We start from the raw sequence: 26,129 nt of genomic DNA, 5'->3' as shown, positions 1-26,129 counted from the left end.
TATAGTTCTTACAAAGTCAATGGTCCTTATTTAATTTTTTTCTAGTGTCTAGCACCAGAATGTCCAGGTTTTTGATATGGTATTAAAGTTTAACATAATTGGCTTATTTTGTCACAGGTTTATCGCGGGGGGGGGGACAAGAGAAAAAGTTTGAGAACCACCGCTTTAGACTATTAGTCAGTCAGACAGCAGTCTAATTTATAATTGGGACGTTGGGAACAGAAACTGTCAGACGTGGTGAATTTCCCAGATGACTACATCTTTGATCATCACTTACATTGGTGTCTTTCCCTGACAGGACACATTCAGTCTTCCTCTGAGGCGGAACAGGCCAGTGGATCTGACAGCAAACAAAAAGAAAAATGAGTGGGTTAGAGGTAAAGTCAAGACGAGGTCATCCAGTTGTAGGTTTCAGGAGGAATTCCTCTTACGATAAGTGGCTCCTTGTTAATGTCGTGTAGATCCAGAGACAGGATGTAGTCTTTGCTTCCCACATACATGCGATCGTGGTCCTCATCCATGCGAAGTATCCGATAGTCCGTGGAGTTGAGCAGGAAGGAGAAGTGGTGAGCTGTATCCGTTGACTTCAACTCTACAAGATTTCACCAAAAAAGAAAAAAGAAAAAATCAACAACAAGCCAAAGGGTTGACAAATTTGTTCTAACATAAACTGGAACAGGAAATGTGGACACTGCTTTTTCATTGGGACATACAAAAAACATTATGATAATGTAAATGATATTGCAGTTTGCTAACGATAGAAAGCCAACCATCAGACCCCCTTAAAATTAATTTATGGGAGCCGTTTGGTCTTTTCTCCCCCCAGTTACATCCTGCTGTAATGGGGTTATGGATGAACTCAATCTAGTTATTGACTAGCTTGACAAAGAAAAGAGGACATTAATTGATTCTCCTGGGGAGTGAACTGAATGATAACAGACGTGCAGTGGATGGAGCAATGGTAGTAAGTCATGGCACACCTTTCATTGCAACTGCTTGTCTTTTTTCCAAGCTGTGGAGAAGACAGGGTTTCCTTTCATCTCTGAATTCTCTTTGTCAGCAGTAAAAAAATGTAAGAAAACTTAGTTCCGTTCTATAAGACCTAATCAACATTTAAAGCCTTTTAAAATAAAACCATTTGAAGCACTCTGCTTAGGAACAAAGGTGATGTGTGAATACCACTTCAATAACTTTCATAAAAATTCAGAAAATTGAAAAGTAAAATAATTCAGTGAAAGATCCAACATGTCTGCTTGTTCTGGCTGGTTGCATGGAACCAGGTTTGACAAACCCTCATGAAAAATACTTTGTGCAGCTTTGCTTGAGGAAAGGGGAAGAGTGCTTCTGCATCGGTGATGTTGGAGGACTGACATGAATCCCCTCAGAGAAAGCCTCCCAGCGTGCTGAGCGCGTTCAGAAACTGTGAAACGCTGTTGCCACAGAGCAGCATTCCCACATGCAGGCAGCACACAACAACAACAACAACAACAACATGCTTCTGAAAACCATTTTCCTGGAATATGTTTCACTTTACACATTACATTTCAATACATTTCCAGTGTATTTCCAGTTAACAGCCATAGTTAGTTGGCACCACAGATACTCTTGTTAGGAACGTTTGTGCAATCTTCTTCTCTTTTCACATTAACTTTGCAGGATTCACAACTTAAGTCCTTTTGTTATTAAAATTAGCCATAATAATAAATCTATGGCTTAAATAAATATTCTTTGTTGTTCCACAAAAAGTATTTGGTATGGTGACATTTTCAAACTAACTTGGGGGAAAACAGGAATAAAGAATTAAAAGGATAAAAGCTAAATTTTACAAAAACCTCACTGTGTTTTTTTTCTTTTTTTTTCTACACAGGACCTTGATCTCTAAACACTAGTGTCCCAGTGCCACTAGCAGCCACATTCCAGTTTAGAATGAGGAAAACCAAGACGTGCGTGGATTTATCTTCAAGTAGATGCATCAGAATAGAGCGGGGCAGGGAGCTTGTGGCGCACTGATTGTAGTTTTTACCAAACAATCACAAGCGCCTTTTTTTTTTTTGCCCGCTCCTGATTCACAATGATTTGAATGAAGAAATATTCAGAAATGCAATTTTAATCTTAACTTTATTTATAAATGTCCCACATCATGAGAAAAATGCCACAAGAACATGTTAAAAACAACATTTTTAGTGGATTAGGTCTTTAAGGCCTTACAGTCTTTCTTGTCTGACAACAAATAGAAAACATATTTGATCTCAAGTTAGCATGAATTTAAGAGATTCACTTTTAACAGAGACAAATTTCTCTGATAGGAGTAGATAAATAGACCAGCTATCCATTTATTTAAACCTTTATAACTGTACCACATGCAAAGGAAATGTTGCAGTACTCCAATGTGATTATGTACTGAAGGAAATCCTATAAGTACTAACATCAACAGACCGTACATACAGAAAGCAGAGACATATAATGTGGTAGAAAAGCGATGTTTTCTTCACAGACTCCTCCCTCATTAGATTTCCTCTACGGCCCCACACTGATTTGGTTGGTTGGACCGCTGAGAGTTTGAACCCTTGTGCTTGCCCTTGTATCCTAGGCACTTTAATGTTGGGAGTTGGGTCATCTAGACCCACTAGACAGTGCTCTGAACCTTTTTTCTTCAATGATTTGTGATCTTCACTGGTGTCCATGGATTACATGAAATCTTTCCACCTTTATCCACCTTTGTCATGGTAGAGAGAACACATCAATGTAAGGGTGGGGTCACCTAAGATAGCACAAGGGTTAAGGAACCAAAACCAAATGGAAGCCATCTCAACCTTTGAATTAGATCTGATCACAGTAGATGAAATCAAACAAAACCGTATGTCTGTAAATGAACGTGTAACAACCGTTCACTGGAAACCGTCTCAACCCAAGCTGCCTAATTGAATAAAGACCTCATGAAAGATGATTAAACATAAATGATTAATATTAAACAAACGTTTAAAAGGAGGATTAAACAGAGCAGTAATCCTCTGGGAAGTGGGTGATTATTTTTGCCAGCTTTTTCCATTGTAACCCCATTTTACTGTCACTGAATCATAGACCTTTGAGGGTTGTAACAAGTGGAGAGAGCCTGGCAAAAAAGCTTCAAGGGGATTGTTATTTTCTTACATTATTTCCATGAGCTCTAAATGTAAGCCCATAATGAAGTCTTTGTATCCTTTCAGCTAAATGACAATATTTCCATCAAAACCACTCAGTGTGTAATCTTCATTAATCACATTGCTGTCATTTGTGCAACAGAGGTATTAATCTAGGTTGCAGAACACACAACCTTCTCGGGAGGAGACAGGCTAAAACACATTTTCTTTGAAATAATGCTCGTGGCACGGTGACTCAAGCAGTGAAGCATGACAGAAATCCTCCTCGGAGTGTGTACACACTTTATTGTCAGCATAAATTAATCCTCACAAAGGCATTCCTGTCTCTTACAGCTCTACACAAATTACCCTCGAAGGCCAAGAAAAATGTTTCAAAACAGAGTCTTTACTTTGTGTTTAACAGCTGAATTTACAACCATCTAGTAGGTTTAGCTACGATGGGGCATAAGTGTCAAGATCTGGTGTAGATCACCCAGTTTCTCAATGTCGGCTTTGAAGGCTAATCACTACCAGACACAAAGGCTGAAAAAAATGGCCCTAGCCGTGTTACTAAATTGTTTGTTGAAGACTTTTTCTTTTTTAAATCTGCTGTCTGAGATTGTGAGGCTATCTGACAAACGCATATCTGCAGCATAGTCTGCTCTGTGGCTACAATGAAGATAAAACATGTTGCAAAAAGCAAGAACCTGTGGACCCAAGTGGAAGAATCTGCTGCTGTCATCACAAAGAGCTGCTTCCAAAGCCAAGAGTCTCCAAGAACTCGATGGATTTTAAGGTTGAAAGTTGAATTTTTGGAAGGTGTAAGCATAGAATGAAGAATAATGAGAGAGGATGAACATCTAGAAGCTGGTAAGAACCTACTAGACAATTCATTTAGCCAGATTGGCATTCAGTACAACACAGCAGGACATGTAGATAAGCATAAGTCCCACTCTAATCATCTTTTGATCTATTTCAAAAAGCGCCCAGTGGTCTTTTAGTTATGATTACGCCATTTTTAGCCAAGATAAAAAAAAAACAACTGTCTCTTTTTCTGAGACAAAGTTTCTGCAGAGCAGCTAGATTTCACTAGAAATTTGCCTCTGAGCTGTGGGCGGGACTGTTGGTGCAACGTAAGCCGCCTCCATTTCCCATCATCCATCTGTTTACACTCTCTCCCACTCTCTTACAGCCCCTCACACCCTCAACCTAACATTAACGGTGCTACAAAAATGGCATCCAATAAAAGAGCTATTCAGTCGTGCAGTTTTGAGACATATTCAAGCTCAGACGAGGAAAACAAAGACAAACACTGACCTAATTGTCTGCAAGTGGATGGATCAAAATGGAGTAAAGTAGGGAGCTAGTGGCCTGCCCAGCCTATTAGGTTCATCATAAATAAGATCCTTTTCTAACAGTATTTTTTCCTCTCCTCCAGATTCACAACGATTTGACTAAAGAAAAATTCAGAAATGCAATTTGAAGCCTAGTTTTCTTTATATATGTCCTCCATCATCAGAGAAAAGGCCACAAGAACACATTAAAAACACCAATTACACAATTTTCATCAGAGTGGGTCTTTAAAGTGAAAAGTAAAAAATAAAAATTTGAGCTATATTCACTATTATTTGCAGTGCATCTAATCTACTGTTAAGCTCTCAGAAAACCACTACTCGGTGTAGTGGAAAGCAGGGCTTTCAGATTTTCTCCATGGATCCCAAAAACAATTAGTTAACAATTAGTTTTCTTGGGTTTTTGATGTAAGCTTAGTCTCTGGTGTTTGTAGACCAGTGGGCATCTGGGAAGAGTGCTCTAAAAAAATCCTCATCCACACAGGCTCTGCTAATGTAGATCTGAGCGGCTCAGACATTCCTCTTCCATTCCAGGAGGTACCGTTTTTTGGCTCAGAAAAACCAAACTGGTGCCACCTGCAAACACGACGACAGAAAAATGGGGGTGCATTGGGGTGTGGAGAGATTTGGTGCACATTGATCTGAGCAGAAGAGGATAGATGACCATAATGATGACTAAAATATGGAAGCCAAGTGCAACATTCTTGATAGAGATCTCTGAAACGGTTTCTTTCAGAGCGCAGTGGTTTAACTGGGAGAGAAGATGATTCCACTGATACATTTAGGCAATTCTGGTATTTCTCATTGTCTTTCCCCATTAGTTAGGGGGTGGGAGGTGTGAAAGGAGAGGGGGGCTGGGTACGGGGAGGGAGGCCCTATTTTTTAATTTTTGTTCTCGTTTATTTTAATCGTCATGCTTGTTTTTATATTTTTGTTGTGTTTTAATGTAAAGCACTTTGTGTTATATTTTTATATGAAAAGTGCTTAATAAATAAAGTTTTGATTGATTGATTTAAATAGTAAAACAGATTTGGGTGGTCGTGGTGCAGGGGTAGAACGGTTGACCTCTGAAAGGAAGATCGCAGGTTTAGTTCCCGCCTTCCCGCTCATGTGTCCTTGGGCAAGACACTGAATCCCACATTGTTCTTGGTGGTTATATTTTAGATGTTGACATTTTTACGTTTTCGTTTTTAAAAATGTATGATCTCTTTCTTGAAAGATGGAACCAAAACATTTTAATAGTTCTAACAACTTCCATTTTAAGATATGTCATCTTACTTTCGGCAGATTCTCTTCCCTACAGCTCTCTCAGAGTTGTCCTTCTTTGTACTCCAGAAGCGATTAGAAGGATGCACCTCCCTGATCCTGCTTCCACTCCTTTTCATGCCTCCCTGGGATTAGCTGCTTTCTTACAAAAAAGTGCCCATTTGAGTTAGATAAAAAAGGGGACTTTTAGGGGGGCAGACAGCAGCAGAAAATCCCACATACCTGTCCAAGCATCCATGGTATGCTAAATGAATTTCTCATTCTCCTCATGTTCCACTCTCTTGAAAGCAGAGGTGTGGCTCCACCTTGCTGAAGCTTGCCTGCAGTCAAGCATTCAAGGATGAGTCTCCATCACTAATTAAAAGGGCTAAGATGGTCTGGAGAACTTTTGTGGTGTTGAAACGGTTGACTGGCGGTTAAAAAAAACTCCTTCCTTTGAAAAAGTTGCATTGTCTTGAAATTGTCAACTTTTTTTAGCCCCTAAAAGTAACTAAAGAAGGAAAATGAGCATGGTTGTCCCACCAGGAAAGCATTAACTTGATCTGTTGTGTGGTCTGAGTCGCAGAAAACTATCTCCTTCAGAAATGAACAGTTTAAGAACATACTTGAACATGACTGATGGTGCAAGCTTGGTATTTACATCACTAATGTTGGCCGGCTAGCCACAAGCTCCCTGCTCCACTCCATTCCAATACTGATTTTCAAATGTTTAACACACACAAATAATTACGATGCAGACACGGTGGATTCATAATTATAATTCATAAATAATGATTCATAAATATAATTGTGTTACGACGGTTGCGTCGTTTCATTTTTGGTTTATTTCTCCATCACACCCTAAAAGTCTGTCGCGGCTAATGTTAGCGTCTGGTTGTTAGCATCCACTTTGACGTCTTCATCTTCAGTTAAAGTTTAAAGTTTAAACCAGACGCAAACATTTTACAGAGAATTGAAGATTCAACCAAATAAATTTGCCGACCTACTGACGATGTTTCTGATCTGAGGAAACTTGTAAAAAGGAAGTAAAGGATGAAATAGGCAAGTAGCTGTGAAGAAACATTAGCGCAGAAAATGTTCGTGTGTTAAAAAAAGTAAATACACAATGAACTAGTATTTATGTAAAAACAAAAACTAAGCATGAAAAATCTTGTTCTGAAAGATGATTTGAGCCTGGGTTCAGTTCTCAATGTTATGATGGAATTATATGAAAAAAAAAACTGTAATGTCGCTTTTATTTAGTTTTTACAAATAGAAAAAATTCTACAAATGAACAATTCTCCTTCACTGAATCCTCATCTGCAAAAAGAAATCTACTAATCTTTTCAGATTTCTTGTAGTAGCTAAACATGACAAATAGATTTTTCAGAAACTGGAAGCTAAAAATATTAAACCAGTCAGTAAAAATATTATCTGACAATAAACCGGCCCGAGGCTCGAAAAAGGTTGGGTAGCTTTGGTCTATAGTGTGATGTATTTGCTATACGTATTCTCAGTTATACTTAATAAAATGATTTCTAAGTGTACACTCTTTTTTAGGGAAGAAACATATAAAAAGATAATGGAAAAAACATTATTACAACTGTGAAGTTTATTTTTTGTGTGATATCTGAATCAAAAAAACAACTAAGAAATGACCAACAAAAGAAGATGATTACTGTAATATTAAAAAAGTTTGGACAATGTCACCGAATCAGTGATCTCCGATCCGATCCATCTAACCCCCCCACCATAGATGGGAGTTAGTGCAGATTTCCTTTTTGTAGATTTCCTGTGAGGTCAATGCTCACTCCAGTCATAAACCTGCAGTGCAGGAGGGTTTCTTTGCTGAATGCTTAGGGAAAAAGAAGCAGAACAAATTCTATAATCAGCAGCTGTTCTCAAAGCTGTTAGAACTTCATCCACAGTCCGATACATTATTAGTCAGAATCCACAGCTGCCTTTTGGTCACACAGATTCTGTGACTCCAAATGTGAATACTGGATTACTGGAATCGTTCCGTCTCCTTCTTAGGCCGGACAGAGAGGTCACAGTGGACATCACAGGCACAACAGTGGCAGGCTTGTTTGGCCAACTTGTCTTCTGCGTCTGTCTCAGTTCAGTCCTCCCCACTGAGCTTCTCAACGCCCACTAGGGTGAGGAGATCTGATTCCAGACACATGTCATTGGCTGCTCACCTGCACATGGCGAAACAATATAATTGGGGGCAGATGACGTCTTATCTCTAAGCTTGCAGTCGTTCAGGCAGCCTTCAGGTATGTCTGCTACAGATAAACTGTGCGTTTGTTTTCCTGAAAATTAAAGCAGAGCTCTCTGGTGCTCAAATCAGAAACACACGTCTCCTTATGCTGGAATTGAAAGCAGGACGACACTGATTTAAGCAGTGAGCTGACTTCCTGAATGGAAATAAGAGCTTATTAAAAAATCTATTCCTGATGTCTCACATGACAAAAAGGAAAATCAAAACACATGAAAGAAAAAGATCTTTGGTTTAAGGGCAGCCTTTTTCAGGGGAGCCGTTTGTAAAGTGAGAAAGTCAAATATTAAAAGCAATAGTTTTGGTTATTTAGCTTGTTTTAGGAGGGGGGGAGCCAGTTTTGCTCGTGCTGGTTTGCGGCGCCTTCCGTCCGTGAAACCGGGGTTCGACTCCGGGCTGCTCCCTGTTCCCTTCTCTACCTTTGTGCCGGTTCCAAGCCCGGTTTGAGAAGGTTGCGTCAGGAAGGGCATCCGGCGTAAAACATTGCCAAATTTACCGTGCGACTTGTTCGCTGTGGCGACCCCTGATGGGAGAAGCCGAAAGTGGAAGAGAGCTTGTTTTAGGAGGGGAGAAGACAGGTTTCATTTTTTCAAATGGAAATTTTTATCTTTCAATTCATGTGTTTATAAATGTTACATTTACTAACTAAATATTTTTTATTTTAGCAAGCTAAATATTTAGTTTAAAGTTAAATATTGTTTTTTAAATTATATATTTAGTATACAAACTAAATGTTTAGTTTTAATATGAATATTTAATCTTATAACAGTAAACATTTAGTTTGCAAATTCAATATTTAGATCTCACCTAAATATTTTGCTCACAAACTAATTATTTAAGTTTTGTAACTAAATATTTATTTGTTAAATAAATATTTAACAAATGTATTTGTTAAATAAATATTTAAGTCCAAATAAAATATTTAACTTTTTAGCTAAATATTTAGTTTGGAGCTAAATGTTTAGCTCCAAACTAAATATTTAGCTAACATGCAAATGAACTTGCCGGTAAGAGGAAATGGACTATCAAAATAAAAGCTGTATTTTGTGGAATCTCTCAACCAATCCTCACCAGAGTTGTGGTCCAAGACATGTCCAACCTGCTGACCAAAAATACTGGATGAGCTGTTTTAACAGCTATTTCTTTGTAAATAGTTAAATACCCTCACTTGGAACAGAAGTTTTTCTCAAAATGTCTTTGTCTGGCGATCTGTTTACTTTTTTGTAAAGAATCCATGTCCGTGTCATTGTGGTCCACACTCTTCTGTCTGCATATTTTGTTGTGTTTTTTCTATTTAATTTTCAAATGCTTCCTGTTGTTCTCCTGCCCTGGTGAGAATCATAAGCCCACCCCAGTGCATGCTGGCTAAATACCAGTCTCTTAGTAACAGAATTGACCCAAACAGTTCCTTCTAGCTCAACAACTTTCCCTTTTTTTTGAAGGTAGGTAGATAAGTAGGGGTCGGGGATTTGGCATGGGGGGCCGGTCATAGAACGTTCTGTTCTAATAATCTCGCATTATTTGATTAGCGCCCTCGGCTGCCATATGGAAAATAAGCAGTTTTTAATTTGTATTCAATGATTGTGATTGAATGATTAAGCAGACAGAAGGCTGTGGAAAAAATCGGCACTAACTTCATTACCAAAAATATTGCTGTTAATATTTGACTGTCTCACTTTAAAAGCGGCACCCCATAGCCTTGCCTTCCCTGTTTTTTTCATCTCTGGCCAGTAGATCTCCCCTTAATTGAATTTATATTTTTAGCCAATAAACCGAAAAAGTCTGATGTTTTTCGGAAACTGCAAACTTCAAGTGCTCCAATGTTTATTGATTTGGCTTCTTTCGTGTCCTTGAAAATGAAATAAAAAGGTCCAACAGAAGTCAGACAGATTGCCAGTTTCTTGGATATATCTTTGAATATTTATCAGACATCAATAAAAAAAGACTTAGGTGGGTCTGGGCCCTGCTCACTGCCCTTTCTGTGTGCAGACGCTGCCACAGACAGCTGCCTGTGGAAAGCTTTGCAGAGCTGTAGGTGAAAGGTTAAAGGACGTGAAAGGTCTGAGGTGAAAGCTCATTGTGGTCTCACCGCACAGAGGAGAGCTGGGTGGTCAGCACCAAAACCAGGCTGTGTGTTTGAGTAGAAAAGCAGACGGAAACAATGCAAGATTTCTGGAGCAAAGACAATTGTTAACTTAACATACCATTTTTGGGACTTAATATGGAACAAAAGCTGTATTACAAGCACTGTAATTTCTGGACGATAAGTTGCTTCGAAGCATAGATCACAGCAGCCAAGAAAATGAATTATCGAGAAGAAAAAAAACATATTTAAGACACACCTTTGGCAGAAATTCATTTAACAAAGTGCTGGAACAAGAACAGACATTTCATCTTGAGAGGGGAATTATAATAATAAAATAGATAACAATAGTAGATTGAATATATGTACGCTTTAGCCTATGCTTATTTAGCGTCATGAAACAGAGTCACACTCACATTCACACGTGGATGGTGGCTCCGCTGCCGAACACTGGAGCCAACCTTCCACCAGAGGCAAGGTGCAGTTCCGTGTCTTGCCCAAGGACACTCGATACATGGGTGGGGAAGGCGGAAATCGAACATTCCAATCACAAGTCGACCGCCCCCTCCACAGCCGCCCCTAAGTGTTTCATATTTTATGATATATGAAAGACTTGGTGTCATATAATTCTGGCCGGGCACATTCTGCAATTATTCATTTATTCTCCATGATCACTGTTCACGCATTAACCCTTGTGTTATCCTAGGCACTTTACCATTGGGAGTTGGGTCATCTAGACCCACTAGACAGTGCTCTGACCCTTTTTTCTTCAATGATTTGTGATCTTCACTGGTGTCCATGGATTACATGAAATCTTTCCACCTTTATCCACCTTTGTCATGGTAGGGAGAACACGTCAATGTAAGGGTGGGATCAACTAAGATAGCACAAGGGTTAAAAGGGACGCCATCGACACGTCACTTCCAAATCAGGGTCCCTAATTGGTCAAACCTGTTTTTGATTCAAAGTGCGTTTAATGGCCAAACGTTTTCAACATAGAGTCAGAAACTTACGTAGTGATACGTGAACGCACGAGTTTTGAACACGGAAGCCTGAAAAGCAGATTTATGCACATTCACATTGACTTCACATTGGAAGTGGTCGCTTGAACACGCACTGCCAAGGGTGGTGTGAGCGTGGTCTAAGTCGCATCCCCGGTCGAACTATCCAAAACTGGGACTATATGCTACTGATATAGTATGTAGAAAAGTTGCTTTGTAAAAGATCTCCTGTGGAATTTCTAGGAACCAGTCCCATTTTCTGCTGGGAATTTAGAGAATTGTTTTGTCATGCTGAGCTGCAACACAGGAGAGCAGTCTTCAGGTATGCATCTCTCTTCCAGTACAGCACCAATCGCTAGATCTTGAGAAACATGAAATTCACTTGTTGGCTGCTTATTTTTGTTTCCGGCTTTATCCTGAGGTGCTGTCTGGGCCTGCGATCTGCTGACGAATGCACAGATGTCTGTGCGTGTGGTTAAAGGTGGGCCGCTGGTCGCGCTGATGCAGCGAGAAGCCGTAATGATGATGAAGCTGTGTTTGTTGTTGCAGCGGGGCTGTCGCTAGCAGCGAGTCGGCCGGGGCGGCGGGCGTAGTCAGCGGTGACAATGGCGTTGAGGGGATTACCGAGAGACCTGAATTATGAGGCCAGGCGGGAGCGAAAAAGTGAAAAATCCTCCTCTCCCAAGATGACCTTCGACCCCACGTTCAGAACAAATACTCTCGCTCTCTGTCAGCTGCACTAACACAGAGACAGATGTAGAATGTTTTCTCACAAGAATCCCCCCAATCCTATTTATAGAGCGCTTCTGGTTCTTGATTTGATTAGAAGCACTGAAATCTGGTCTAAGCCAAGATAGTGATGGATCAGTTTTCTTCCTGCTGGTTTGAAGCAGGTCTGAGCAAAGCCTTATTTTCAAAACTTCTTCTTCGTGTTTCTTTGTGCTTCAAGGTCACGTCTAGTGTGTTGCTAGCTGCAGGGCAATAAGTAGGGGGTAATTAGAAGGCAAATATAGAGAGACCATTAGTAGCAAGTGTTGACTCGAGGTCTACTGGGGACAGCAGCCACCTCTAGCCTCTCTGGGTGTTCCACTCCATAGTGTGCACAGACAATCTATTCTATTCCCTGTGGTCATTTTTCACCCACAGCAGCAATTGCAGAGGTAAAGGAGTGAGAATGGAAGGAGGAGTCCCGGGGGTAGAGGGGCCTGACAGCGAACCTAAGAACTTCCATTTATCAAAGCAGGCAGCAGAGAGCCGTGGAAAGTCTGAGTCAAACTCCAAAAAGAATTCTGCTGTGCTGTCAGCTCGCAGAGGAAGATCTCTGTGCTGCAGAGGGAGCAAATCAACGAGGAAGCCAACAAGTTCTGGAAAGACCAACTCCAAGGAAAATGGTGTCTTTGCTGTTTTTAACATATTCTTGTGGCATTTTTCTGATGATGGAGGACATATATTAAGCCTAAAATAGCGTATCTGAGTATTTCTGCGAAAGAGGAGCATACAAAAAAAATGCTGTTTGAAGTAGAGCTCATTTAAATACGATGGGCGAGCCCCAGGCCCCTGCGCCACTCCATTCCGATGCATCCACTTGAAGGTAACTAGATCCATTTACATTTTTGATTCCCTCATCCAAGTTGGAAATGTCCTGGAAAACGCCACAGTTGGGAACGGTTTGGAAATAGTTCAAAACGGAGACTTTTATACCACATCTGGGTAAAAGAGGAGGATCTTAACTTTCAGCTCTTATTGAGTAATTGAGGTTACATAAAAGATAACAAAAGAAAAATTGTTTTGTACAAGGTTAAACATAGTTATAAACAAAATCTAAAAACCACAGCTAGTTTATTTACTTATGTAATAACTAAAACTATTTGTACAGGTGAGTGATGTGAAGTGAAGTCTATAAAGTTGGGATACGATTTCAAAGTGCATAGAAAAACCAAACCAGCAGTTGTTTCAGCAAATTCCCCTCTAAGTTGATGCTGAAGTGAAATCCACGGCACATCCGCGGCACTCGTCTCTCAGGAGTAATTTAGAAAGTGGTGTGAGATTTTTCAAAGGCCTCATTGGAGAAAGAGGGGTCAGAGGGGTCTGAGGTTAACAGGAGTCCTTTGCTCCTCAGCCTTTCCTGTCTGACAGGCAGTCAGACAGACTCTGGCTTCTGATGCATTACCTGCTAGAGTGCATCTGATGAACTGTCCTCTGGTTTTCTGTTGATTTTCAGACACACCAACTCAAACAGACCTGCTTTGTGGTTTGAGTCATTACGAAAACTGCCAGCTGGAATCTCACTGAATCCTTTCTGTGTGCTGTTTGCCCATTTTCTAAAGTGCTTTGTTGCCCCCCCAACAAAGACCAAAATCATGGAGGTTCATTGTTGATTTTATATAGATTATGGGGAATAAATCCTGGCGTTGAGTCTATTGATGCATGGGAACAAACTGGTAACCCGTTCAGGGTGTAGTCTGCTTCCCACCGGATGATATCAGATCTTCAACCTTTCTACAGCCCTGAACCATGAAGGAGCTTTAGAAAAGTGACTCACGACTATAAATACCTCTTCTGGACCCTTTATCGTGGATGTTGAGACTCATGTCCCGTTTGACGTCAGTGTGTCTCTTTTTAATTGTTGGATTCCTGACAAACCTCATATTTTTGTTCCCTCATTCAGAAAAAAATGTTTTTCACTGCAGCCAAAAACAAATAAGAATGATCTGTTTTTCTTGGATGCTGTTTGTTGACTGTAGGTTGATAGTGGGGGGAAATTTAAGTACAGATCCCAAGAGAATAGCAGGACATGATTCAAAGGCTGAATATGTTACCACAAGTCACTTTAACCCAAATCAACTTTTAGTTTAGATCATTTCTTAAATGTTGGCCAAAGTCCGATTTTCTCAATGATTGCTCCCATGCTACATAAAAACGGAATCATCCAGTGGTTAACTGGATTCAACGTTGCATCCAGACTATAGCCTTGCTTAAAACACTTCATGCTGAGTTCATTCTTCCATTTTCCCTCCATGTTTTGTCATGCAGATGGAGACTATCGTGCAGCAAGAGGTGCTATCTTGCACGCAGCTTCATAAAAAACTATAGCATGCACATCCATCTTAAAGCATAACCCTGTTGATATGATTTTCACTTATCACAATTTTTCCTTTGACACCTTTCCTTTCGGCTTGTCTGATCCTGCCAGGATCCACCAGCCTCTGTCTGCATACCAGTCCGCTGAGATAACAAATGGTGTTTTCTGTTGATTGCTCCACTCCTTTCTTTGGCACCAAGCATGCCGCAGGTGGAGAGGGAAGGGAGATGTGGGAACCCCGTGTGGTGATGATATATTTTGTTCTAACTATCAGGGTTCAGTTTTTTTTTCAGGTCGTTCTTGTTGCTCAAGTGAAGGGGGTTTGACGACTTCCATGTGTAATGAGGTAATGCATCCTTTCTAATGTGAAAACTTTACTTTAAAAAACAAATGCAAAAAAAAAAGAGATTCTGGATTCAAATTGATATGTTTTTGAATGTTTTTTTTAACTTTTTTCAATGTTTTTGATGAATGAATTCATCTTCTTTTCATGGAGACAAAGATGAAAAGCAACAAAGGTCTTTAGCTAGGGGGGAGTAGCATGACAGCAGGACTCCCCCACAAAGACACCCCCCCGTTTTTAACCCGGGTCAACTAAAGCTTTTGGTGTTAGTTAGAGATATTTTCAAAACAGAAACGAGGAAAAATGTGCACACAGAAAACCTAACCCTTGAAATTAGAAGTTGTATCCGGAGTACAGCCTTGGTTCAGATGACGCTATATGAGAATGGTAGCTAGAGAATATAATGCGATCTTTGGACCCCAACTCACCAATTTGGGGACTAGGGCTGCAAATTGAGCTCTGAGCTCACTGACATCCGTGACGTCGTCATACAATAACACCTTTAAGGGTGTGTGCCAGAAGCCCATCTGCTTCTGCTCGTGCAACATCCTCCTGTGTGCCCCCCGCTGCAAGCCCCCACTTAACATCATGTCAGTTTTAAACAAAGAGAGGGTCGCCCGGGCCAGGTATGTGTCAGTACAGATTCAATGTCAACCTCTGTGAGCTAATGCCACATGACAAGCTAGGGACAACCAGAAAATGCTCCACAATCTTGCGGTTTGTTGTTGTGCCATGTGCTGAGGTCAACGGATTAGGCCTAGAGGTTGAAACCTGCCGTGAGGACTTGTCCCCACATAGAATATGATTAGTCACCACAAACAATAACTAACAAAAAAGAAAACCTTCTTAAAATATAAAAAAAAAAAACGACTGGGTGTTTTAATTGCTGTTAAACTTTCTCTAGTGCCACTAATGGACTCTTATTTGTTAGTAAAGTAGCAACCATAATGCTTTACAAATATATTTTTGGCTCAGATAGTTAAATTTGACATAAAAACAAAAATTTCACACATTAAAATTGTACGGTAACAAATTAAGCCTAACTGCCTATTTGTAGTTTGTGCCAACATCTTGGGGACAGTCTTCATTTGCAAACATTTAGCCAAACAGTAATCCAGTCAATCAGTGGCCAAAATGGACGCCAGCCATCCAAAGATGACAGAATAAAACATTCAGAGAAAAAAACCCCGCCTCACAGTCCTTAGACCCGTAAAAGAAAAAACGAAATAACTCTAGAACAGCTGTAGTTCAATTAAATAAGTCAAATGTGTGTTTTACGTCAATCGATTATCTCTTTAAATACAATTTAAACATTTTTCTATGATAATCTGCACTTCTATTTGAAGATTTGCCTAATTCCACAGGGGAAAAAGGTCTGTTGACTGCAATTGTAATATCTGACTAGGCCTGCACAATAAATCACAGATGTATCATCATCACAACATCAGCCTGTACCATATGCATATTGTAAGAGACGCCGTAAACTGTGGCACTGGTGAAAGTAAGCACACATGCTAAAACCATCTAAAGGCAGATTGAAGTATTTATTATTGATCTCTTTACATTTTTTGACTAATCGGATGGACCCCTTCACGTCGTTGACCAAACAAATAGAGCCCTTTATGTTAGACGAGCATCATTTGGAGTAAAATTTAAGTTATCTTGACTTTTCATAAAATAAAACTGTTGCAGTGAAATGAAAATAATGCATTAGTAGTGTTTTTGTTTCGCTATTCATTTATGGAACGTTAAGTCATATCGTCATCGCGATAACGACAATTAATATTGCACATCACAAACTTTCCTCATACTGTACATATCTGACCATACTTTTTCACTACCCACTTTGACACCTTTCAACCTGCAACTGTTTCTGTGTTTTTCTGAATGAGAGTCAGTGAGGTTAATACATCCACCAAAACTGCATGCCCCAACAGGATACTTCAGTGAATCTCATTAGGAAAATCTGTGGAGACCTGCAGCGAAAAAATGTGAGTATAAGACAAACTGCTGGAAATTAGCTGAGTGAGTGAAAACTTAAGTGAAAAAGAGTTTACGCTCGTTTGGCATCTGCTGACTGAGGTGGGAAATGAAGACTGTGAACCGGGAGCCTTAATTTTTCCATAAAGCCTGTAAGACGAACACGACTGCACTGAGAATTGTGGAAGTTGTGGTAAAGAGACAGGAAGTCAATGTGGGGGTAGGTTGACAGCTGAAATGCTACTGATCATTGTTCTGGAACTAGTTTTATATGGCGACTTCTTTAAACTTGCATTCATTCACTGGCAGAGCAATATGAACCTCTGTAGGAGAGGATATTTTTTAAAACTGAGCAAAGTAACATCTAGAATGTGATCACCAGCTCTCCAAACACTGAAAATCTGCGCTTTGACAGCGAGAGAAAATGTCATTCAAGGTGAAACATGTTGGCAGCCATACATTTAATGGATAACGTGACCTTTTTGTTTAGGTGGGCCTTACTTTCGTATCCCACCATGCAATTAAGGCAAAGCAACCACAAGGTCAGACGGACAAACCTCTTGATTACCGTCTCTCTGTAAAAATCCTTCTTTTGAAACTTTTTAAAGTGACTGAGGCCTCATTCTTATCTTTTGAAACATCAGCCTCTGTTAATGTGGCTTCTTTTATGTTTGACAGGCAGCTGGGACATCCTACTTTGTGACCTTGTGGCCTTTCTGTCACCCCTGACTACAAAGGTCAAAGAGCAGACGATGTGTGTCTACAGGCTGAGAGGAGAATATGTGTGATTGGCAGCACTGCAGGTCAAATTCATATTAATATAGTTGCTTACATACATACTAAGAACTCATGGTCAGTTGTTTGCATTACAACTAAAGAATGATAACTTTGCATTAGAAGCTTTTTTCTTTTTTTAGCCTTAAAGTATGTTCATTAGCGAATTATATTTTATAAGATATGAAATGTGAGCGTGCAACAAAAAGTTTGAGTATATTTTGCAAAAATTGCAGAAAACACAAACCTTACTATTAAAAACATTGAAAGGACATCCACAGGCTAATTTTTTTTAAATCCCTGTTCCAAGTATCTGAATACTCGGATATTCAGGATCTCTTCCTGAGAATTTCGTCCGTGATTGCAGATGAGCGATCTTTATAAATCCAGTGGAGTGTAGTTAAAAAACACACTTCAGGCAATGTACTCATCGCTCTAAAATGCAGAATAATGTTGGATATTAGGTAGTGGTACATAAACTACACAGATCAAATGCCTTCGTGTCATCAGAAGTAAACAAAACTTCAAAGTAAATTGTCGGTGATGCTTCTCATTTTCAAAGTAAAGCTGTAGTGTTTTAATTTAAAAAAAGAGAAAAAAGTTCATTTTACTAAAATAAGTTCTGAAGAAAAAAAAATTTGTATTAGATAAAATAATCATAATAATCAGATTTGAATAAAAAAATAGCATAAAAATATGAATTGAAGAATACTATGAAAATCTTGATTAATGTCCTCAGTTTCTAAAACCTGTCTGTTGGAAACTGTTGTCAGTTTAGATGAAAGGACTGTGAGGATTTTCTGGTTGTTCCATTTCTATTTAGGTGCTGCTGTGTCTTCATTTACAAGCTTCCTACCATCGATCTACTGGAACTGCATTCAGCTAAACTTTGAGGATAAACATGTTCTGAATCTGTTCTAGACTGAAGCAAACCAACAGCCACATTTATGTTTTGTTTACTGCTCAAGTTGTCAGACAAAACTTTGGAGAGTGACATTGTTTAAAGTAATAAATACTATTTTCAGATCTTTGTGTTTTTATCTGTTTTGTTCATTCTAATCTCCTGTTTAAGACAAAGGTTTAATTGATGGTGATTGACGGTGGTTTCAATTGTTATTCATTCATAAAAAGAAATACATATAGGAACTATTTAGACATATAGATTAAACAGTAAAAACTGTGGTTCTTTTTTTGAATTGCCTATCTGGATTTTCTCACAACCTAAATAACGATACACAGCCCTATTCAGTAGACAAGGGGTCAGCCACGTTTATGACATGAAGGACCAATTCCAAGTTTTTCTCCAGAACAACTGTGCCATCACCAATTATAATACAAACTCTAATACAAAGAAATACAAAAACATTTCCAATAAATCTCGAAAATGTATTTAATTCTCAAAAGGCAGGTTAAATAGATTTTTTTATAAAACATATTTTGGCATTACTTCAAAAAAGTGCTTTTATAACGATACTGCACAAGGTAAATAAGCCAAACTACTTTGTTTGTTTGAAGCTAAAAGTCCTGCATTTGAAGGGTTAGGGTTAAATAAATAAAGAGAACTTATGATTTGTGATTTTGGGGATCATTATTGCAATGACTATATACCTTACATTAATACATTAATAAAATAACAAAAAAAAAACATCATTTCCATTTCACTGCATAAGTTTAATTTAAATAAGAGTCAACATACCTTAAATGACACTCCTAATGACCCTTGTCTACAAAGAAGCCAAGCCTCTAACATAAAGGGCTCCATCTGATTGGTCAAATGCATACATGGATTTATTTGACTTGTTTAATACTTCAGCTGCCATGAAATTGTTTTAGTATAGTTAAGATTACCATTTATCATGATTTTCAGCGTCTTTTGCGATATGCATATTGCACAGCTTGATTTCGCGATGATGATAAATTTGCATTTATTGTACAGGCCTAATTTGTGTTTTTGTCATATCTACAGTAATAGGATTGGATACATGAGAACAAAATACCATACAACAAAAAACTATACAAGAACCTCTCAACCATTAACATGAAAAATAAGCGTATGCTTTTGGCTTTTATTATATCAGACAGGGCCTGACTACCTTAATGTAAGTTCAGTCTGTGATGGTACTTTTATTGCATGTCTAATGGCTAATTGTAGTAATATACATTTTTCACTATTGCACAGCGTCCTTCATTTTGTTCATCCTCAGTAAATAGAGTGGCGATCGGCTGTAGTTTTATTTTAAAACTGGTTCACATTTCATTTTGACATTTGCCAGAACAGAAAGAAAGTCTAGGTACAAGGGCTGGTTCAGACCTCACAGTGATTTGAAATTGCTTGCGTCACATCGGTCACATGGCCTTCAAAGCAGAATCGCCCCAGTGGCTGCAGAATGTCACACCTACTGATGACGTCACCTGCGAATGGAATTTTACGCTAGAATGGAATCACATCCAAATCGCGTCATTTAGGCCTAACTTGAATTTAGTCCAGCGATTAGAGTACACAATGACGGAGGAAACAGTGCAAAACAATGTCTTTTAACACTGAAGATGAGGAAAACCTAAGTGAAGAAGTTATTAGAAATGCCTACCTTCACACACACACACACAGAGTGGACAACTACATAGAAAATATAGCAAGTTACTGGAAATATATGTCTTTTATCTCAAATCTTGCACGCCCCTTCCTCCTCAGTGAAATTATAACAATGTTTTCATTTCACTGTGGCAAACTTTCTTTTTTTCCTTTGGTGTACATCAATATAAATCGCCTGTTCATGAAGTCTGACTGAAAAGCTGCAGTACTTAGTATAGTTGGGCGGGGTCACAGTAACGGCGCCGCATGAACGGACCATTTCTTCATGGCCACATAGGGGGAACATCTCATTGTGAGAAGAAATTGTCCCTCAAACCTGATTTTTTTTTCCAATCTGAAAAATACAAACAGATGAAAGATCAAGTGCTTATTGTCACACCACCGCGTTCCAATGTCTTTCCCTCATCGTGCCAACTGTGGCATGTCTGCCCTGCAGTAGACTATTTAAAAGCAGTAGTAATGAGGGTGCAAGAAGTATTTTTTTTAACCTGTTTTTTATTTGGGAGTGCATAAAGAGGACATTTCTATTAAAAATGTAAGTCAGGACAATATTTAGAAACCCTATCACCCGCTTCTTCAACCCATTTTACTACTGACCAGAGCAAACCTGCATGCAACAACACAGCTTTCTCCGGTATGTTGGTTTAGGAATTTACGCAGGAAAGTTCAGTCAGATCCACTATGCAGGTATGCAGATAAGAAATGTTGATCTGACCTTTTTAGCAGTTCACCTGTTATGTTGTTGCACATTTTTATCTCAGCTATATCTTGTTACTTAACTGCCAAATTTTGCAGCTACTGTGTAAAAAGTTTGGGTTGGGGTGGGGAAGGTTCTGTTTTCTATTCAGAGCATCAAAGATAGAAACAAAATGAGGTAATGGTAGGAATCTTATCAGCTGGAGGGATGCAGGCGGAGCACGCACGATGGAACAAAATCAGGGTTATGGTCGTCATTCATCCTGTTCTTCAATTGACAGAAACCTTCTTTTTGTTTAGCTGATGTGGCCAGTCATCCACACTGCCATGATGAATCCGAAAAACTGAAGACTTTTGGTTTGAGTATCTCATCCTGCCTCTCTCCCATTTTTATTGTCTGTTAACAGATCTGATCAACCAATATTTTTTCTGTACTTGTCTGGTTATGATGATCTGAAGAGCTTAGAAATTGCTGCCATCTGTGATATTGGGAGGGGGGAATGGTATAGGAGAAAGGTGAACCTTTTATTATTTTATTTAATAAGAATCTCATTTTTGATAATAATTTTTCATAATAATTTTAGTAATATTTTTAATTATCTAATATAAATGTAATTTGTGATGTCCTTTATTGATGTTATATTATATAGATTATTTCTGAATGTCGTGTTGCTGCCACAGAAATGAAATTTCCCCATTGTGGGATTAATAAAGTAATCTATCTATCTATCTATCTATCTATCTATCTATCTATCTATCTATCTATCTATCTATCTATCTATCTATCTATCTATCTATCTATCTATCTATCTATCTATCTATCTATCTATCTATCTATCTATCTATCTATCTATCTATCTATCTATCTATCTATCTATCTATCTATCTATCTATCTATCTATCTATCTATCTATCTATCTATCTATCTATCTATCTATCTATCTATCTATCTATCTATCTATCTATCTCTGTTAAGTCTTTATTTTTTTTCTGTATCTTTAACTATTTATGATGAATTATCAGTCAATAAAGAAAAACACAATATACCTCAAGAAGAAAGAAGTACTTCTAAAAATATGGTCATAAAAACAGTCCTTTTTTTATTTCCCAAAGGGCAACCAATGGGATCTCCCCGTTCATACTTTTAGTCTTATGTGATTTCCTTCAGTCTTGCCAATCGCAAACAAAGAACAGAGAAGTCCAGCATAGACAAAGTAATACAGCTTCTCAGAAACTCTATACTGTATAATCAGGTTAGTGTGTATTGTACAGAAAGTACAATGGTGTTAGATTACCCAAATACACATACAAGCCTTTCTTTACACCCTTACATTCATTCATTATGCAGCCACTGGTAAGTTGCACATAACAAGGAGGCAGAAAAAAATGTACTCTGAATTCGGTGAAGCCAGCGGCTGAAATCATAAAAGCATAAGGGACTAACACACCTGCATTCATGCATTAGGTCACACCTGAAGCAAGTGTGTAAATGGATAGCAACAACGCTGAGTTAAAAACATTGCTTCTAAAGAAACATCCATTCGTTTTCTCTTCTCACTTTGTCCTGCATAGCATCACAGGGATTGTTGTATTGATGCTGTCTTTAGGAGCACAAGAACAATGCCAGGCAATTTGTTTGTGTTGCACATTTTGTGTACCAAGGCAATTCAAAGTACTTTGCATTAGGGCTGAGCGATTAATCGATTTAAGATCAATTTGAATTTGTAGTTTTAGACTATTTATTTTTGGGAAAATAGAGACTTTATTTTTCCAGCTCTCCGCTCTCTTGCGGTTATGTTGTCTGGAGTAAAGTCAGTCCACCGATCGCTTGCAAAGTGCAGGTGTGAAAACAGCGGCAAGCAAAGTTTCTGCGAAGCTGAAAAAAAGACAAAACACTAGCAAACGCGGCGCGAGAAGCACACCGAGCCTCTTTAACTTCTGCTAGTTGCCTCCATAACACCTTCAGTTTAAACTGATGAAGCAGCAAAACATGTGACGATTTTTAACAGAATCTTGAAAGAACTGGAGGATAAAGCTGTTGGACTTACAGGAGCAACAGAAAGTTTAATAAAAAGTGTTAATTTGGAGACAGCGGTGCCGTTGGACACTGGAGCTCCAATGCTAAATGCTATGATGCTATCATGCCATGATGCTATGCTAATGTGCTGTTCCGTGTGTCACCTACATGAGATCACTGGTTTAAAGTCAGACTATGTTTTCACAGAGCGGACTTTAAGACTTGGCAGATAAATACAACAAAATGAATTCATTGAACATTAATAAAAACTGTATTTTATAATATAAGAGCTGCTTTGAATGGAACTTAATTAGAAGTGCCTTTGTAACATTACAGAGCCGGCTTTAAACTGAAAAGAGCCCTCCCTCGTAAGAGCGCTGCACCTTTACTGTCAATAGCAACAATCCAAAACAGGATCATGGTTGTAGGCTGTTGTTATGATTTCATGTAAGAATAATTCACATGGAGACAGATTTGGGAAAAAAGTGCATTTTCTGTCAATCTGCTCCCCTTTAGTAAATCTGTCCTTGTTTCCTCAGCAGGTTTAAATTTGATTTCAAGATTCAAATATTCAAAAGTTTATTTTCATATGCACAGCCAGGAAACGGGTTTCTCTGTACAATGAGATGCTTATGGTACTTTGCTGTCTGCTCCGAATGCCAAAAGGTTAAATAAAACAAACTGAAGATAGGGTAGGACACAGGATATCTGAAAATTCACACATAACATAAAATATAACTGTGCATCAGTAAATGACTAGACATACAAATCAGATGTTGAGCAAATTCCGCTGAGTGTAACTGTGCAAAGAGACTTACATGAGCTAACAGTATGATACACATGGATGTTGAATATGATGTTGAATGCACCAACTTGACAGTTGGTTCAGTGTACAGGTGACTGACTGAAACCCTTCTTCTCATGGGTGCATTTTTCAGCAAGAAAACAGAAACAACTAATTTGTTACTGAAAATAAAACATTTCCTGGACTGTAAATGCCAAAAGCAGAGTAATGATTGATAAGAAATCAATACAGGAGTTCCTTTGGAAAAAAAAAAAGTTGTTTTTATTTTTATGTTTTCGTTATGCTGTGACTTTCTCTCTGTTTGCATTTAACATACTATCATTTTTGACAATACAAACTATAGTTTTTCTTTGCAAAATTATGTAATAATTTAATTGGTAGATTTTTTTAATCTACCGACCAACTTGTCTGGCGAGTCAAAAATTAGATTTTTGTTATGTTTTTTTTTTACTTGTCCTTTGCTTTTTATTGTTACAATTGTGGTTTATGGATCTTCAGACAGACAGAGTGTATATTTGTATAAACCCCTTTTGTATTTGAGGCTAAGCTTTATTTATGCAAAAATTAGATTTTGCTCACTGGGGTTGTGACTTCAAACATGGAGCATCAAACAACATTCACCTAAATCCGTTTTAAGGCTGTTGCTACCAAAAAAAGCTCTGCTGCGTGTAATTCTAGTATTTCTCTTTATGAGATGCTCACAAAACACCTGCTGCATTGTTTTACAAACAGTTTTACAGCTTGTATTTATTTGTATTAGAACCAATTTTCAAGGGAGATGTTAAAATAAGGTAAATGGTAAATTGTGTATACTTATATAGCGCTTTTCTACCTACAAGGCCCAAAGCGCTTTACAGTCACAGAGCCATACACCCAGTCACACACACATTCACTCACACATTCACACACTGATGGCAGCTGCCGAACACTGGCGCCAACCTACCACCAGAGGCAAGTGGGGTTCAGTGTCTTGCCCAAGGACACATTGACGTGCAAGGCGGGAATTGAACCTGCAATATTACAATTATGGGTTGACTGCCCTACCGTTGCACCACGGCCGGTAGTAGTTTTTGTGAAATATATTCCATAATTTGTGATTTTGTTAGATAAAGTAAAAGCAGAGAGAAATTTTTTTGATTAAAATCGAATTTGGAATGAAAAACTCTGAGATTTCATTTTTTGGACATATCGCCCAGCTCTACTTTGCATAAAACACGAAAACATTTAAAAGGATTATTGACGAAGTGATCAATAAATTAAAAATGTTGAGAAAGTTACAAAGAACTGAATATAAAGTAAGCGCAATAAGATTAAAGTAACAATGCAGATGTAAACTTTGAATAAAAACTAATCAAAAGCTGCTGAGAACAGGCGGGTAACCGGGATTCACAGACTTTCTGGAAGTCTGTTCCAGATCTGTGGAGCATAGAAGCTTAATGCAGCGTCTCCATGTTTGGTTTTGAATTTAGAATCTGAAAAAATAGCGGATCCAGTTGACCAGAGAGGTCTGGTTGGTACAGACTGGATCAGAAGGTCAGTCATGTATTTTAGTGCTAAACTATTGAAAGCTTTATAAACCAGCAACAGAACTTTAAAGTCTATATTCTGGCAGACAGCCAGTCAGTGTAAAGACTTCAGAACTGGACTGATGCAGCCTACTTTTTCTGTGAGAACCCGAGTAGCTGAGTTCTGAATAAGCTATTTTTTCCACTAAGAAAACAGTGTCCATTAATTAAGTTCAAACTTGCAGCCAGCAGTTTGGATTAATAAGTCAGGCCAGTGAAATTCTCACGTGAAAAGCTCATTTTGTAATGCAGTTATTTGAGTCTAATTAATTACGCACAGTTGCTTAAGGGACAGTTTTTGTGATCCAGCCACAGCATGAAAAAAAGTAAATTTCACACAATCTGCCAATCCTGTTTACTAATGACACCGGGATAATCTAAGACAGAGACTAGTGAATTCTAAGCATCTTATAGTTTCTTAAGGCGATTACACCGGAACAAAGCATTAGTTGGATTGGAGATCTTCCCAGTGTCATTTTGTGTTCCTTCTCTCTGAATCTCTGCTGAATCGACCACATTAAAAGTCGATCCATCAGCTGTGGAACAGAAACGTGACGGGAAGTACTTCCTTTTTTCGAAGCTCTTTAAAAGGCTGTATGGGGTCGTCCATCTAAATATAATGCAGTGAAACACAAAGTCTGGAGAAGCACAGAGAAAGGCCAGAATCAGGGCCAGGCACTGAGTAATGACCATTCCCCCAATTATGCTAGGAGGTGGAAAAAGAAAATGATGAGGGCTGGTTAGAGAGTGAAGAGAAGGAGAAGGACAGAGCTGTGCTGAGCATTAAGGCCAAGCCAGATTTGACCCCCACCCCCCCTTTCAGGATTGCTGGGGACACAAGTGAAGTAATTGAATGATGGACACAACCTATCGAAACGCCCCTTTGCCATTGAGCCCAGCACTCCATTCATAGGGATGAGTGAGGCGTTGACACCACCACCGACAACAGCGACAACAACAACAACAATATAGCAGCAACACTGGAGGCCCTAACTCTCCTTTGGCATTCATTTATGCAGAAGCACAGACCCAAACATATGACCAAAATACCGCGGACAGCATGGCTAACATACCGTGAAAGACACCTAGTGGAGGTTTTCTGAGAACAGGGGGGACTGACAAAGGCCGGGCGCAAAGGGGTGTGAAACAGAGCAGGCATGGAAAAAATCTTGGCATCACGTCAATGCAACCCCCAC

General features: G+C 38.8%; 1 protein-coding gene across 2 annotated transcripts in view; it reads right to left on the bottom strand.

The window, feature by feature from the left end:
• LOC101159406 (semaphorin-3F) overlaps nucleotides 1-26,129 on the bottom strand; it is a 69,125-nt gene that overhangs the window by 26,161 nt on the left and 16,835 nt on the right. For both annotated transcript variants that reach the window (XM_011492622.3, XM_011492623.3), the window contains exons 3-4: nucleotides 432-592; nucleotides 278-340 (exon numbers count right to left, since the gene is read on the bottom strand). In XM_011492622.3, the coding sequence (XP_011490924.1) occupies nucleotides 278-340; nucleotides 432-592 (224 nt within the window). The remainder of the gene's footprint in view (nucleotides 1-277; nucleotides 341-431; nucleotides 593-26,129) is intronic.

This window comes from Oryzias latipes, chromosome 5 (assembly GCF_002234675.1).
Source record: "Oryzias latipes chromosome 5, ASM223467v1".
NCBI classification, from domain to species: Eukaryota; Metazoa; Chordata; class Actinopteri; order Beloniformes; family Adrianichthyidae; genus Oryzias; species Oryzias latipes.
Note: the sequence above shows the minus strand (reverse complement) of the source record. Positions and strands in the feature narration are given on the sequence as shown.